This window comes from Oncorhynchus clarkii, chromosome 33 (genome assembly GCF_045791955.1).
Source record: "Oncorhynchus clarkii lewisi isolate Uvic-CL-2024 chromosome 33, UVic_Ocla_1.0, whole genome shotgun sequence".
Classification (NCBI taxonomy): domain Eukaryota; kingdom Metazoa; phylum Chordata; class Actinopteri; order Salmoniformes; family Salmonidae; genus Oncorhynchus; species Oncorhynchus clarkii.
Window position 1 is genome coordinate 18,318,396 of NC_092179.1, and position 15,013 is coordinate 18,333,408.

At 50.0% G+C, this 15,013-nt stretch overlaps 1 protein-coding gene across 3 annotated transcripts in view; it reads left to right on the top strand.

Annotated features, from left to right (window-relative positions):
• The first annotated feature begins 3,103 nt into the window (after window positions 1–3,103).
• The window catches only part of LOC139393253 (uncharacterized), a 65,919-nt gene continuing 54,009 nt past the window's right edge, over window positions 3,104–15,013 (top strand). Inside the window, exons 1-2 of one of the 3 annotated variants that reach the window (XM_071141728.1) lie at window positions 3,161–3,472; window positions 10,697–10,762. In XM_071141728.1, the coding sequence (XP_070997829.1) occupies window positions 3,302–3,472; window positions 10,697–10,762 (237 nt within the window). In that variant the 5' untranslated portion in view covers window positions 3,161–3,301. Of the gene's footprint in view, window positions 3,473–10,696; window positions 10,763–15,013 lie in introns of all 3 variants that reach the window. The other 2 variants (XM_071141729.1, XM_071141730.1) reach the window with 2 other exon arrangements.

A 15,013-nucleotide genomic window follows, 5' to 3' on the forward strand; every position in this document is an offset into this window, starting at 1 on the left:
CACCTCAGCCACCACCACACGTCCAGCACCTATCTATACAGTCTGAGGAGCTGGGCTGGGTGTGGAGGAGGGGGGCTGCCTGCATTCAGGGCCTGACTATGATAAAGACTCACAGTGAGGAGCCATTGAAGAGCCATTGAAGAGCCCTGTGCCTAAAATGGAGTCACTAATAGGTGCCTTTTCAGCAAGGAAAGGGTTTTCTGAAAGAAAAAAACGTTTTTGGGGGAAGCAACAATCACTATGCCGTGCTACCTTGTATATGTCAAATGTATACAGTCCCCAGCCTACCCCATTTTTGCTATTTAAGAGAATCACCATTGAAGAGATCCCATGTATAATTTGGAGTCTCCTTTTCTTACTTGGAAATGAATTGAATAGTCTGTTTCTAAAGTGAGTCCAATCGAGTGGCATTGTTCTCCAAAGAGAGACACACTCTCTCTTTTCTCTTTCTTTCTCTCTTTTTTTTTATCTCCCTTTCTCCCTGATTGTTACCCTCATACACATGTGTCCAACTTGTGCTGAATAGGTGAGGGCCTGTTGACCAGCATTTTGGGTTTCTTGAATACCACTCTTTCTTATAGGCCTACTTTGTGCCAGTTTTGCACGTGCATGCACCAGCTGTTTCCTTGGTGGGGACACTCACAGAATAGTTTTTGAATATGTAATTTTGACCCAATATGGGTGTTAATGCATGCAGCTTTGTGTATTGATGAATATAGACTAGTGAATAGTGACCCTGTCTATGAGGAGGATGTGCATGGCTGTGGATAGTATTGATGGTTGTTACTAGGCAGAACAAGGGGCCTTGCCCAGTGGGAGAGAGGTCATTAATATTGAAATGCTGGGTCCATATTGAGAGAGAGGGCACTAATGGAGGAATACGGGGACCATATTGTGCAGTGTGTCACAGGGCTAAGCTGACAGATTGATGAGATGAAGAAAAAACGTTGATACCGAGGGGGGCGGCCCAGTGTGGTGCCCCAGGCTGAGCGGGGACCAGGAGCTGGAGTGAGCCCGGGGAGCAGGGTTCCCCTCAGTCCTGCTGGGCAGAGGTCATAGTCCCCCTTTGATTCACAGCCCTGCTGCCAACAATGGGCAGCACAGAGTGGGCAGGCCTCTCTCTCTTAGAACAGCGTGAATGTGCTTGTATTGGTATTTTTATGGGGCTTTGTCAGCTTTGTGTGTTTGCGCGTGTAATGTTTTGTGAGTGAATGTGCTGGGGATGCTATTGCCTTAGCAACTCTTTAATTGACATTTGATTTTAAACAGGTTATAAACATTATTATAAACTGGGTGGTTCGAGCCCTGAAGGTTGATTGGCTGACAGCCGTGGTATATCAGACCGTATACCACAGGTATGACAAAAGTTATTTCTGCTGCTCTAATTACATTGGTAACCAGTTTATAATAGCAATAAGGCACCTCAGGGGTTTGTGATATATGCCACGGCTAAGGTCTGTATCCAGGCACTCCACGTTGCCCTTAGCCGTGGTTTTTTGGCCATATTCCGCACCCCTTGGGCCTTATTGCTTAATTACCTTGTTTTTTTAAAAACCATTACATTAAGTCAATTCATAAGACGTGTTGTTTAGCATTTCTATGTGCTTTCAGGTTCTTATAATAAAGGGTTTAGGAACAGAACAGTAGATGACAAAGTGGTAATAATGCTGTAACAGGCAGACCCTCAAAATGAAGTGTTACCCCATTAGTTCAACACTTAACCTGTGGATTGCAATTGAGTATCAATCTTGTTATGGATCTGACGTTAGATCAGTTGTGGTGTGTCATTTAGAAGAAAAAACACCAGTTCAATTCAAGGCATTCAGACAAGCATAATATAAGGGTGATATAACTATAATAATGACATAAGCTATATCAAAGAAAATGACTCATTATCGTAAAAAAGTGTTGAGACATCACAGCACAAAACAGACTGCCAGTGACTTATCCCAGGCTGTGCTTCCCTTTACAATGCATTTCCAAGCAGTGTCTTAGCAACTGGCATTGTGACATCTGGATTACCCAAGGTGCATTGCAGAGACCCCTGTTGGGCAGAACGGAGGGAGCCAAGGGGAGAGTGTGCTTTAGGAAGGTACATGTATAGGCAGGGTCAGGAGCTCAGATACACCCATGAAGCTTTAGTCTGTCCGAAACAACTCATTTCCTTATTGAGTTCATATGGGAAAATACTTTTGTCTAAAATGTAAACTTTTACAAAGTTAATGGACTGTGCTCATGAAAGGAAAACAGCTTTACAAGAACTTGTGTCACATTTCTCAGCTTTTCATCAGTTTGAAAAGAGCTTCTACTAGACATACAATTCAGAAAGGCTGTCAAAGATATCAAACAACCTAAAAGGTAGCTTGTGTGTGTCAGTGTGTGTTTACATGTCTCTTGTCACTAGGGGCAACGGTTACCGTTACTCTCTGGTTTGGGGTTTGTTAATATGTCACTACTGTTTTTTACAAAATGTCCTCTCATAACAAATTCTAAGTTAAAAAAACTGAAGACAGACACACTCTAGATAATAAGTTTTGATTGATAGGTCTCTGTTTAGAACAAACACAGGCACATACACATTTACACATTCACATGTATGAGGTCTGATTTGGGGAATTGATAGAGTCCATTGTTTCCACATAGCTTGGTCTCTATATCCCCTGTAATGTAATTATGGCTAGGAGATGTATGCTTATAGCAGCCCAGAATGTGATCCATGTCTATTCTCTGTATTTGGGCTGAAAAGCTCTCTGTCCAGCTGTTTGTATTTTCTGGTGTGTGCGTGTGTGTGTGTGTGTGTGTGTGTGTGTGGGTGTGGGTGTGGGTGTGGGTGGACGATTTTCATGAATGGCTTTGGAGGCTCACAGGGCCCGCCTGACCCATATGTGAAGGACATATAAGAAAACATGAAATGTGTGTAAATGTGCCTCAAAGTTTTGGTGAAAAGTCAACTCTGCGTTCGTAAGTATTATATTACATTCATCTATTTTTACTCTGGGAATAGCATGCACCAGTGACTTAGACTGGTTTAACAAGGTGGTAATTATTAACAGCAATAATCCACACATGAAAACAGTTTCAGTCCCCCACAGGAAGGTATTTCATTCTCTTCCTCTCCATGTCCATTCAGTCGCTGCAAGAGTGAGGTAGCTATATCAACATCATGGAGAAAGAGCATATTTTGTAGTATGAATATGAATTGACCTGTAGATGTCACATTGTCCTCTCACTCAGTCGGGCGACAGAGAGGGGATGTAAGCTACAGTTTAATAGAGAGGTCAGAGAGATTAGTTCAAGGGACATGTGGGTCATTGAGAACGGGCGAGGGCCAGAGCCTTGCTGGGGGAACAGACTGGACAGAGAACAGCAGGACCAGAATAACCATCCCACCAGGCTCCTGGCCCGGCCCAGACATCCAGTCAACACCATCACCTGGCAACATGGCTCCTGCTCAGCACTCCACCAGGACAGGGTGAGTCTGGCCACCGAGCCCTCCTCTTAATCAACAGCAGAATGGACTGAAGCCAGACCTATCCCAAATGAAAAACACGTCAAACTATGTTCAATGAGTCCCACGGTGAGAACATGAGAGAGAAGAGCTGTAAGACCTGAGCATCTGTTCACCTCTTTGACACTAATGAATGTTAAGTAGGTTAGCCGGTGGTGTGCCACCGTCCCAGAGGTCATTGTGACCGGGGTGGCAGAGGGATGCTGGCTTTGTGTCCAGCCACCTGGTGAGGGGCCGAAAATGTCTGGAACGCTAACTCCTGCTCACACAATCACCAGCGCCGATGGTAGCCATATTGATCCTCTGTGCTACCAGATTAAAGTATAAAGAGAGCTCTGTCCTGCCAGTGGGGGTCCCCTCTGACTCCCAGAGGTCACTTCGGGGTCATGGAGCCCTTGCAGCCCCCTGACCCACAACCAAACGTGTACACACACCAGAGGCAGGACACAGACCTTGCAGGGATGAACCCCATTAAACAGGACCGGTTGGATGCTCACATTCAGCTCTCATTATAGCTGACCCTGGGCTTCCTCTTTTGGATCTGGCTGCACTCTGGTTTAGTCTCTAATTTGAACCTAGTCCGGTCCATGCTGGGGATCTAACCCTGCTCTTTTGTGTGGCCGTAATAGGTTTGCCTTGTGCATGATTGTCTTCTGAACCCGATCTCCTCGTCCGCTGTGCCATCTTGCGTCGTATAATGGTCTCATTGTCTTCCGACACCTGTGGTTCCTCCAGTGCGCGCTTAGTGTGTTGTCCTTGTCCTTTGTGTTGCTATGGTAGTCCTTTGTGTTGCTATGGTAGTCCTTTGTGTGCGACATTGCTGAATTGAGTGTGCGACATTGCGGAATTGAGTGTGCGACATTGCTGAATTGAGTGTGCGACATTGCTGAATTGAGTGTGCGACATTGCTGAATTGAGTGTGCGACCTTGCTGAATTGAGTGTGCGACATTGCTGAATTGAGTGTGCGACATTGCTGAATTGAGTGTGCGACATTGCTGAATTGAGTGTGCGACATTGCTGAATTGAGTGTGCGACATTGCTGAATTGAGTGTGCGACATTGCTGAATTGAGTGTGCGACATTGCTGAATTGAGTGTGCGACCTTGCTGAATTGAGTGTGCGACATTGCTGAATTGAGTGTGCGACATTGCTGAATTGAGTGTGCGACATTGCTGAATTGAGTGTGCGACCTTGCTGAATTGAGTGTGCGACATTGCTGAATTGAGTGTGCAACCTTGCTGAATTGAGTGTGCGACATTGCTGAATTGAGTGTGCGACATTGCTGAATTGAGTGTGCGACATTGCTGAATTGAGTGTGCGACCTTGCTGAATTGAGTGTGCGACATTGCTGAATTGAGTGTGCGACCTTGCTGAATTGAGTGTGCGACATTGCTGAATTGAGTGTGCGACATTGCTGAATTGAGTGTGCGACCTTGCTGAATTGAGTGTGCGACCTTGCTGAATTGAGTGTGCGACATTGCTGAATTGAGTGTGCGACATTGCTGAATTGAGTGTGCGACATTGCTGAATTGAGTGTGCGACATTGCTGAATTGAGTGTGCGACATTGCTGAATTGAGTGTGCGACATTGCTGAATTGAGTGTGCGACATTGCTGAATTGAGTGTGCGACATTGCTGAATTGAGTGTGCGACTTTGCTGAATTGAGTGGGCGACATTGCTGAATTGAGTGTGCGACATTGCTGAATTGAGTGTGCGACCTTGCTGAATTGAGTGTGCGACATTGCTGAATTGAGTGTGCGACATTGCTGAATTGAGTGTGCGACATTGCTGAATTGAGTGTGCGACATTGCTGAATTGAGTGTGCGACATTGCTGAATTGAGTGTGCGACATTGCTGAATTGAGTGTGCGACATTGCTGAATTGAGTGTGCGACATTGCTGAATTGAGTGTGCGACATTGCTGAATTGAGTGTGCGACATTGCTGAATTGAGTGTGCGACATTGCTGAATTGAGTGTGCGACATTGCTGAATTGAGTGGGTGACATTGCTGAATTGAGTGTGCGACATTGCTGAATTGAGTGTGCGACATTGCTGAATTGAGTGTGCGACATTGCTGAATTGAGTGGGTGACATTGCTGAATTGAGTGTGCGACATTGCTGAATTGAGTGTGCGACATTGCTGAATTGAGTGGGCGACATTGCTGAATTGAGTGTGCGACATTGCTGAATTGAGTGGGCGACATTGCTGAATTGAGTGGGCGACATTGCTGAATTGAGTGGGCGTGTATTTACAATATTATTTTGCGTTTCTGTCTGTAGTTCTGTCTGTAGTTCTGTCTGTAGTTCTGTCTGTAGTTCTGTCTGTAGTATCAGTTCTCATGAGGCTTGTTGTGTGTGTGTGTGCGTGTGTACGTGTGTGCGGGTGTGTGTGTGTGTGTGTGTGCTCCCTAATGCAATCATATGTCCCTGTATTGGCCCTTTATTGCTGACCTCAACAGGATGCTCTGATCAGGATGCTCTGATCCCTGGTTCCCGGTTCGCTGTGCTGCAGCCTTGATTAAACGTTGATGAAATGCCTATTAATGTACGCTGGCTCACAGAGAGGGTGTAATCAGGTGAAAGTGAATTAATAAAACATCCCGTCTCGTACTCAGGAGAGGAGAAAGGGATCCCCTGAGAAACACAGGCAGATGGCCACAAATCTGAGAGGACAAGGGAAAGTGGGATAGGAGAAAGAGGGTAGAGAGGAGACAGAGAGGGTAGAGAGGAGACAGAGAGGGTAGAGGGAGCGAGACCAGCCACCACTTTGGTGATTATCCCTTAATTGGTCATTTGATCTCCCCTTTTCCACCTACTCGTTATTGATAAGCTCCCAACATATTTCCCCTTTTGACTGCCACTGGACTAGCAAGTCAGCATTTCCTGCCCTCTGAGGCCAGGAGCCTGGCAGCCCACGCTGTGGCTGTGCAACGGTAAACAGCGCCCCCCCCCCCTCTGGCAGGAAGTGCCTGAGGTCGGTGGAGAGGAGGGGTGGGGGGGCGTCCTTGAGACACAAGCTAGTGGAAACTCCATCTGCCAGCAATCTATCTAATCTCATCATCTGAATTAGGGTTTGATCCCAGGCTGTGTCACAACCGGCTGTGACCGGGAGGCCCATAGGCCCAGGGCCCTCCAGGGTAGAGGGGGGTTTGACCGTTGGGGCTTTCCTTGGCTCATCGTACTCTGGCGACTCCTTGTGACAGGATCGGGCGTCTGCGAGCTGACTCCGGTCATCAGTCGAACAGTGTTTCCTCCGACACGTTGTTGCGGCTGACATCCGGGTTAAGCGAGCAGTGTGATAAGAAGTAGTCGGCCAGGCGGGTCATGTTTCAGAGGACTCCACCTTCGCAATCGCCTCTCTTGAGCCCATTGAGGAGTTGCAGAGATGAGCCAAGGGACCTAATTCAGGGAGAAAACAGGGTAAAACAAATATGCTTGTGGCCGTACTACCCTGAACATGCTTGTTAGTGGTTAGTGCTGGGACGGGAGACCGCCTGGGAATACCATGTGCCGGAAGCTAAAAGAAAAGAGTAATAAATTAATAATATAAACGTAAATTATGAAAAGGATAGATTGATCAGATTGGAAAGACCCCACTTCTCTGCCATGTTCACTGGGGTGTAGTTTTACACCATTAATATGACATGTAATTACTGTCTGTGTGCCTTCTTGCCGTCTGGCTCAACTCTCATGTTTAGTAACAGGCTCAGGGCTCAGGGCCTCTCCCAGCAGCACAGTTCATGACTGGGAATGAGCTCTGGTCCTTATTCATCACAGCACTGTTCTGGCAGTCTGGTGAAATAGGACATATTTGGTAGCTGAGCAAAAGGAGTCTGGGTAAAACACTATGCACTATACATCCCCCTTTCCTCCTCTTGTCCTCTCTTTTCTCTATTCGCAATTTGCAATTATCCCCAACTCACAATTCCCTCATCCACAGCCATGCCATCCTCTGGTGTGTAAATGTACTGGGTTTCACATTCAATGTGGAATTAGTGACAAGGTCATTGTGTCCTAACCAATGCATTCACATTTTATGGGGAAATTGGTTGTTGTCCATCTCCTGGTAATTATTCAGATGGGCTGCCATTAATGGCTGAGCATATTGTGGTGTGTTTTTCTAATAAGTGGACTTATTTAAAAAATATTGTCCGATATAATGTCTGTCATCATCTGTAGAGGTGATGTTCATTGTTGCACAGAGCAGGAGAGGCCCATACATACAAAGGCTACTTGTCACTCCAGGACTTGGAGATGGGTAGACCCGATGCTGCCCTGTCACTCCAGGTCTTGGTGATGGGCAGACCCAATACTGCCCTGTCACGGGGAGCGTGTGACCGGGCAGGCACCATGTTTTGCGGTGATACGCACTGTGTCTCCAGTACGCATCCACAGCTCCCAGCACTTGCCATGCAAAAGTGGGCATCTGTCCAGAACGGGTGGTGTCGGCTCGGCACGCCTGGTCTCCAGTGCGCCTCCTCGGTCCAGGATATCCTGGGCCAGCCATACGGACCGTGTCTCCAGTGAGCCTTCACAGCCCAGTGCATCCTGTGCCAGCTCCCCGCACTTGCCATGTGAAGGTGGTCCTTTGTCCAAGACGCGTTGTGCCAGCTCTACGCTCCAGACCTCCAGTGATGAACCATGGCCCGGAGCCTTCAGTGATGATCCATGGCCCGGAGCCTCCAGTGATGATCCATGTCCCGGAGCCTCCAGTGATGATCCATGGCCCGGAGCCTCCAGTGAAGATCCAAGGCCCGGAGCCTCCAGAGACGATCCAAATTCCGGTGTCTCCAGCAACGGTCGGCAGTCCAGAACCTCCAGCGACGGTCGGCGGTCCAGAGCCTCCAGCGACGGTCGGCGGTCCAGAGCCTCCAACGACGGTCGGCGGTCCAGAGCCTCCAGCGACGGTCGGCGGTCAAGAGCCTCCAGCGACGGTCCAGAGCCTCCAGCAACGGTCTGCGGTTCGGAGCCTCCAGCGATGGTTCCCGGTCCCGAGCCACCAGCGACGGTTCCTAGTCCGGAGTCCCCGGCGACGATCCATGGTTAGATTCCACCGGCGATGATTCACGGCCCGGAGCTTCCGGCAATGATCCCCGCACCAGAGGTGCCACCGGAGTTGGCTGAGCCACGAGCAGAGCGGAGTCTGCGTCCCTCACCGGAGCCGCCACCGAGGGTAGATGCCCACCCGTACCCTCCCCTATAGGTTCAGGTTTGCGGCCGAAGTCCGCACCTTGGGGGGGGGGGGGGGGGGGTCTGTCACGCCCTGACCTTAGAGATCTTTAAATTCTCTATTTGGTTAGGTCAGGGTGTGACTAGGGTGGCCAATCTATGTTGTTTATTTCTTTGTTGGCCGGGTATGGTTCCCAATCAAAGGCAGCTGTCTATCGTTGTCTCTGATTGGGGATCATACTTAGGCAGCCTTTTTCCACCTTAGTTTGTGGGATCTTGTTTTTGTATTGTTGCTTTCCAGCCCTACAGAACTGTGCGTTTAGTTTTGTATTTTTGTTTCTTCGGTGTCATCAATAAAAGAAAGATGTATGCCCACCACGCTGCACCTTGGTCTACTCCTTCCAACGACGAGCGTAACACACTCCAGGTCTCGGAGATGGGCAGACCCAATACTGCCCTGTCACTCCAGGTCTTGGAGATGGGCAGACCCAATACTGCCCTGTCACTCCAGGTCTCGGAGATGGGCAGACCCAATACTGCCCTGTCACTCCAGGTCTCGGAGATGGGCAGACCCAATACTGTCCTGTCACTCCAGGTCTTGGAGATGGGCAGACCCAATACTGCCCTGTCACTCCAGGTCTCGGAGATGGGCAGACCCAATACTGCCCTGTCACTCCAGGTCTTGGAGATGGGCAGACCCAATACTGCCCTGTCACTCCAGGTCTTGGAGATGGGCAGACCCAATACTGCCCTGTCACTCCAGGTCTTGGAGATGGGCAGACCCAATACTACCCTGTCACTCCATGTCCTGGAGATGGACAGACCCAATACTACCCTGTCACTCCATGTCCTGGAGATGGACAGACCCAGTACTGCCTTGTCACTCCAGGTCTTGGAGATGGTCAGTCCCGATACTTCCCTGTAGCCACTTGCAGCATCAAAGCATGGATCATTTTCCATTTTGAGAGCAGACTGGCACAAGCTGGCACAGGTCAGGAAGGTCCACCACACAGCTCTCAAAGGGGGGCTGGGGGTCAGAGCAGTCCTCTCACAAGGCAAGTTCCATTGTACTCGTCCTTCTGAGGCCCTTGTGCCCCGTCACCCACTCCGGGGTGGGGTTATGGCCCATGAATGAGGGGTGAACCCTGGGAGGATCTCTCCTCTCACACCCTGGAGTGGCTCAGGCTTGGAGCTGACTCAGGGGCTCTGGGAGCTGCCACCCGCTGCAAAGAGAGATGGATGAGCTCCACTGGTGACTGCGGCTGGGTTTCCGATGGGGATGTGTGCACGTCTCTTGGTGATTGATGAGCTTAACATAGTGCCCCATGCCCCATGGGTCAGACTGATGGACACACCCAGACACTGTGCTGTCCATCCCATGGAGCCGAGCTGGTAAAAGAAGGGCTGTTAAGTCACACATGGACCAAAAATGGTCAAACCAAAAGCAGTCTGATAACTGAACAGATAGAACAAAGATGTGTTTGAATGGAGACATTACAATTGGCTATCCCTATGATGAAGTGTCCAGTCTGTGCTACAGTATAGCCTGACTGCTGGAGACTGGAGTAGTGGAATAGTGGTACAGACCAGCTCATTATAGAGACCGAGGGGAAATTGATGCATCAGGAGGAGTTTCACAGGGATGTCTATGGTGCTGCCTGTCTGTCTGTCTGTCTGTCTGTCTTTCTGTCTTTCGGTCTTTCATTCTTTCTTTCTCCAGCCAGCCGGCCATTGTTATTGGCCTGGCCCCACAGAGTGGTAGAGATAGTCTTCCTTTGAAAGCAGTTCATCTCAACACTCTCTCCATCAGCATTAGTTCATCTAAAGTTGATACATTTGTCTTGGTCTACAATAGTGTTTCTGTACTTTTTCTGAACTCTTTACAATTGAGAAATGACCTGAAAGGATTTGATGTCGAATGTTCCTTTTTCTTTCAGGTTTAAGAATGGCCTGAGATGATTTTGTATGCCTTGTTGTGTGTTGTGCTCACTGATGTCTGTTGTCCTGTCTGTTTCCCAGGCACCTTGTTATCTGTCCTTTGTCAGTAAGGCCATCTTGTGGGATCGAGGACTCTACAACTACACAGTGAGTGCCAAAATACAACTCTAACTATTCACAGCACATGTACAGCTATGTAGAGTAATACAACCACAATCTGTATAAGGTGCACTGTTACATTACACACAAAAATGCAAAAACTGCAAAATAAAACACACCCGCAAACGCACACACACACACACACACACACACACACACACACACACACACACACACACACACACACACACACACACACACACACACACACACACACACACACACACACACACACACACACACACACACACACACACACACACACACACACACACACACACACACACACACACACACACACATGCTTGTCCCCACCTCTCCCCTACTCTCTAAAGAGCTCTGTGAGTAGTTGTGCCGCAATTAACAGTGGGGTTGCCATGGGGACAGCAGAGTTGTGTGGGCTGGCTTCCTGTCTTGGCCTCTGGTTAAACAAACAAGTGAAAAGCAGGGACAAAGACGTTCGCTGGTCCTTACAGCCTCATTTACATCTTCAACTGCCTTCAGCACTTCTGTATTGACCAAGTTTATCAGCCCGGCATCACCCTGCTCTCATTATCTCTCCTCTCTATGCACTGGAAATACCTGATAAATCATCGGGGTGTAACGAGTAACGGTCAACAGCTCCTGTCTGACAGTGACAATTCAACTCCACACTGAACTTTATGGGTCGTCCCAGTCCAAACAGGCCCATTGGACAGGCCAAGCAGACAGGCTGTTGAACCAGTGGTCCACCACTCCCCCGATGCTTCCGATCTCCCACTACTGTCACCCAGGACACGATGCCTCCGATCTCCCACTACTGTCACCCAGGACACGGTGCCTCCGATCTCCCACTACTGTCACCCAGGACACGATACCTCCGATCTCCCACTACTGTCACCCAGGACACGATACCTCCGATCTCCCACTACTGTCACCCAGGACACAATGCCTCCGATCTCCCACTACTGTCACCACTCCCCCGATGCTTCCGATCTCCCACTACTGTCACCCAGGACACAATGCTTCCGATCTCCCACTACTGTCATCCAGGACACGATGCCTCCGATCTCCCACTACTGTCACCCAGGACACGGTGCCTCCGATCTCCCACTACTGTCACCCAGGACACGATACCTCCGATCTCCCACTACTGTCACCCAGGACACGATACCTCCGATCTCCCACTACTTTCACCCAGGACACGATGCCTCCGATCTCCCACTACTGTCACCCAGGACACGATGCCACCGATCTCCCACTACTGTCACCCAGGACACGATGCTTCCGATCTCCCACTACTGTCACCCAGGACACGATGCCTCCGATCTCCCACTACTGTCACCCAGGACACGATACCTCCGATCTCCCACTACTGTCACCCAGGACACGATACCTCCGATCTCCCACTACTGTCACCCAGGACACGATGCCTCCGATCTCCCACTACTGTCACCCAGGACACGATGCCACCGATCTCCCACTACTGTCACCCAGGACACGATGCTTCCGATCTCCCACTACTGTCACCCAGGACACGATGCCTCCGATCTCCCACTACTGTCACCCAGGACACGATGCCTCCGATCTCCCACTACTGTCACCCAGGACACGATACCTCCGATCTCCCACTACTGTCACCCAGGACACGATGCCTCCGATCTCCCACTACTGTCACCCAGGACACGATGCCTCCGATCTCCCACTACTGTCACCCAGGACACGATGCCTCCGATCTCCCACTACTGTCACCCAGGACACGATGCCTCCGATCTCCCACTACTGTCACCGAGGACACGATGCGTCCGATCTCCCACTACTGTCACAGAGGACACGATACCTCCGATCTCCCACTACTGTCACCCAGGACACGATGCCTCCGATCTCCCACTACTGTCACCCAGGACACGATGCCTCCGATCTCCCACTACTGTCACCGAGGACACGATGCGTCCGATCTCCCACTACTGTCACAGAGGACACGATGCTTCCGATCTCCCACTACTGTCACCCAGGACACAATGCTTCCAATCTCCCACTACTGTCACCCAGGACAAGATGCTTCCGATCTCCCACTACTGTCACCCAGGACACGATGCTTCCGATCTTCCACTACTGTCACCCAGGACACGGGGAGTACCGAGACAGTAGGCTGCAGAATGCACACGGACACAAACCAACCACAGGTGCTCAAACAAGGGCACTGGTTCCAGGATAGGTTATTTATACACATGGGTGTTTACAGAAGGAGTTAGCTATCAGTTTAACAGTTCCAGGATCTGTCTTGTATAGTGTTCTGTTGTCTCAGGCTCTGCCAGTGGTTACAGTAGTATTGCCCTCTCTGCATACCAGGGCCTGGTGCTGCTGAATCAGTGTAACCAGTGACCACACCGGTGGACTAACACTGATCATTTGCCAAGACATTATGCCAAAGCTGGCATGGCCATTGTTCTTATTGTTCTATTGTACCAAACAACACTGTTTTCAAAGGAAGACGATCTCTACCACTCAGTGGGGCCCAGCCAATAACAATGGCTAGAGCTTTGTACTGTTGTGTTGGGGTAGTGGGCCTGTCGTGTTGTTGCGTTGGGGTAGTGGGCCTGTTGTGTTGTTGTGTTGGGGTAGTGGGCCTGTTGTGTTGTTGTGTTGGGGTAGTGGGCCTGTCGTGTTGTTGTGTTGGGATAGAGGGCCTGTTGAGTTGTTGTATTGGGGTAGTGGGCCTGTCGTGTTGTTGTGTTGGGGTAGTGGGCCTGTTAAGTTGTTGTGTTGGGATAGAGGGCCTGTTGTGTTGTTGTGTTGGGATAGAGGGCCTGTCGTGTTGTTGTGTTGTGGTAATGGGCCTGTTGAGTTGTTGTGTTGGGGTAGTGGGCCTGTCGTGGTGTTGGGGTAGTGGGCCTGTCGTGTTGGGGTAGTGGGCCTGTCGTGTTGGGGTAGTGGGCCTGTTTTGTTGGGGTTATGGTCTTGTCGTGTTGGGGGAGTGGGCCTGTCGTGTTGTTGTGTTGGGGGAATGGGCCTGTCGTGGTGTTGTGTTGGGGCAGTGGGCCTGTCGTGTTGTTGTGTTGGGGCAGTGGGCCTGTCGTGGTGTTGTGTTGGGGCAGTGGGCGTGTCGTGTTGTTGTGTTGGGGTAGTGGGCCTGTCGTGGTGTTGTGTTGGGGTAGTGGGCCTGTCGTGGTGTTGTGTTGGGGCAGTGGGCGTGTCGTGTTGTTGTGTTGGGGTAGTGGGCCTGTCGTGGTGTTGTGTTGGGGCAGTGGGCGTGTCGTGTTGTTGTGTTGGGGTAGTGGGCCTGTTGTGCCGGGCGTGGATGGTGGATGTGGGGTTAGGAGGACGAGTTGGCGGGGCCACTGGGACTACTGCAGGGGCCTGAGAAGCAAAGCAGGGTCATTGTCTCTCAGTGAAAGTAGACAGTTGCTCTGAATGCTAAGCTGCATCTGAGCCTGGCTTCTGACACGAGCTGATAATCAGATTTACTCCGCTGAATCCGCTGGACTCCACAATGCGCTCCACTGTCATCCCCCCTCTGCCCCCCACAAACCTCCCCCACCCCAAACTTCTCCTCTACCAGAGCAAAGCTAATTACACCCCGCAGAAACACAAATCTCCATCATTTAAAAAGTCACTCTTTTTCATGGGTTTAACCTTGTTAGAGCCTAAGCCTGGCTTTCTTATACGCCAGGCTCTCTGTGAGGAATTCTCTGTTCCTCCTCTAGACAGAAACACACAGCACAGAAACACACTTCTGTTTCACCTCGAGTCGTCTCCTTGTCAGTGAGTTCACTCAGAAAAAGTGCAATTAAGTGAGTGTGAGCCTGTGTGTAAGCGTGTGTGTTAGCGTGTGTGTGTTTGGAGGGGTCGAGAGCGCACGCCGGCCTCTCCTCTGCAGGCCATCTGGGACTCTGACTAATAGACTTCCTACATTCATATTCCAGTGCTTGTACATCCCCATCAGGGAGCTGTTGACCACAAACAGGCCGTAATGACATTAGCCAGGGCTGGCTTTGGGTTGTTCTGTGTGAGGCCGGCGTGTGGGCTGCCTGACGCCAGGAGGTCAGGCTGTTTCCTGGGGCCCTGCAGGAGCCCAGAGTACTCCTAGGTGTAGTCATAGGCTCTACTCTGTTGCTCTAAGAAGATCAATCAGGATGGAGTGAGCCGTCAGGGTGTGTCAGAGTGGGTGTGTCAGAGTGGGTGTGTCAGAGTGGGAGGCTGCTTGAAATACCAACACTGAGTGAACCTCATCATGGTTGAGTAAAATCATTCTAGTTA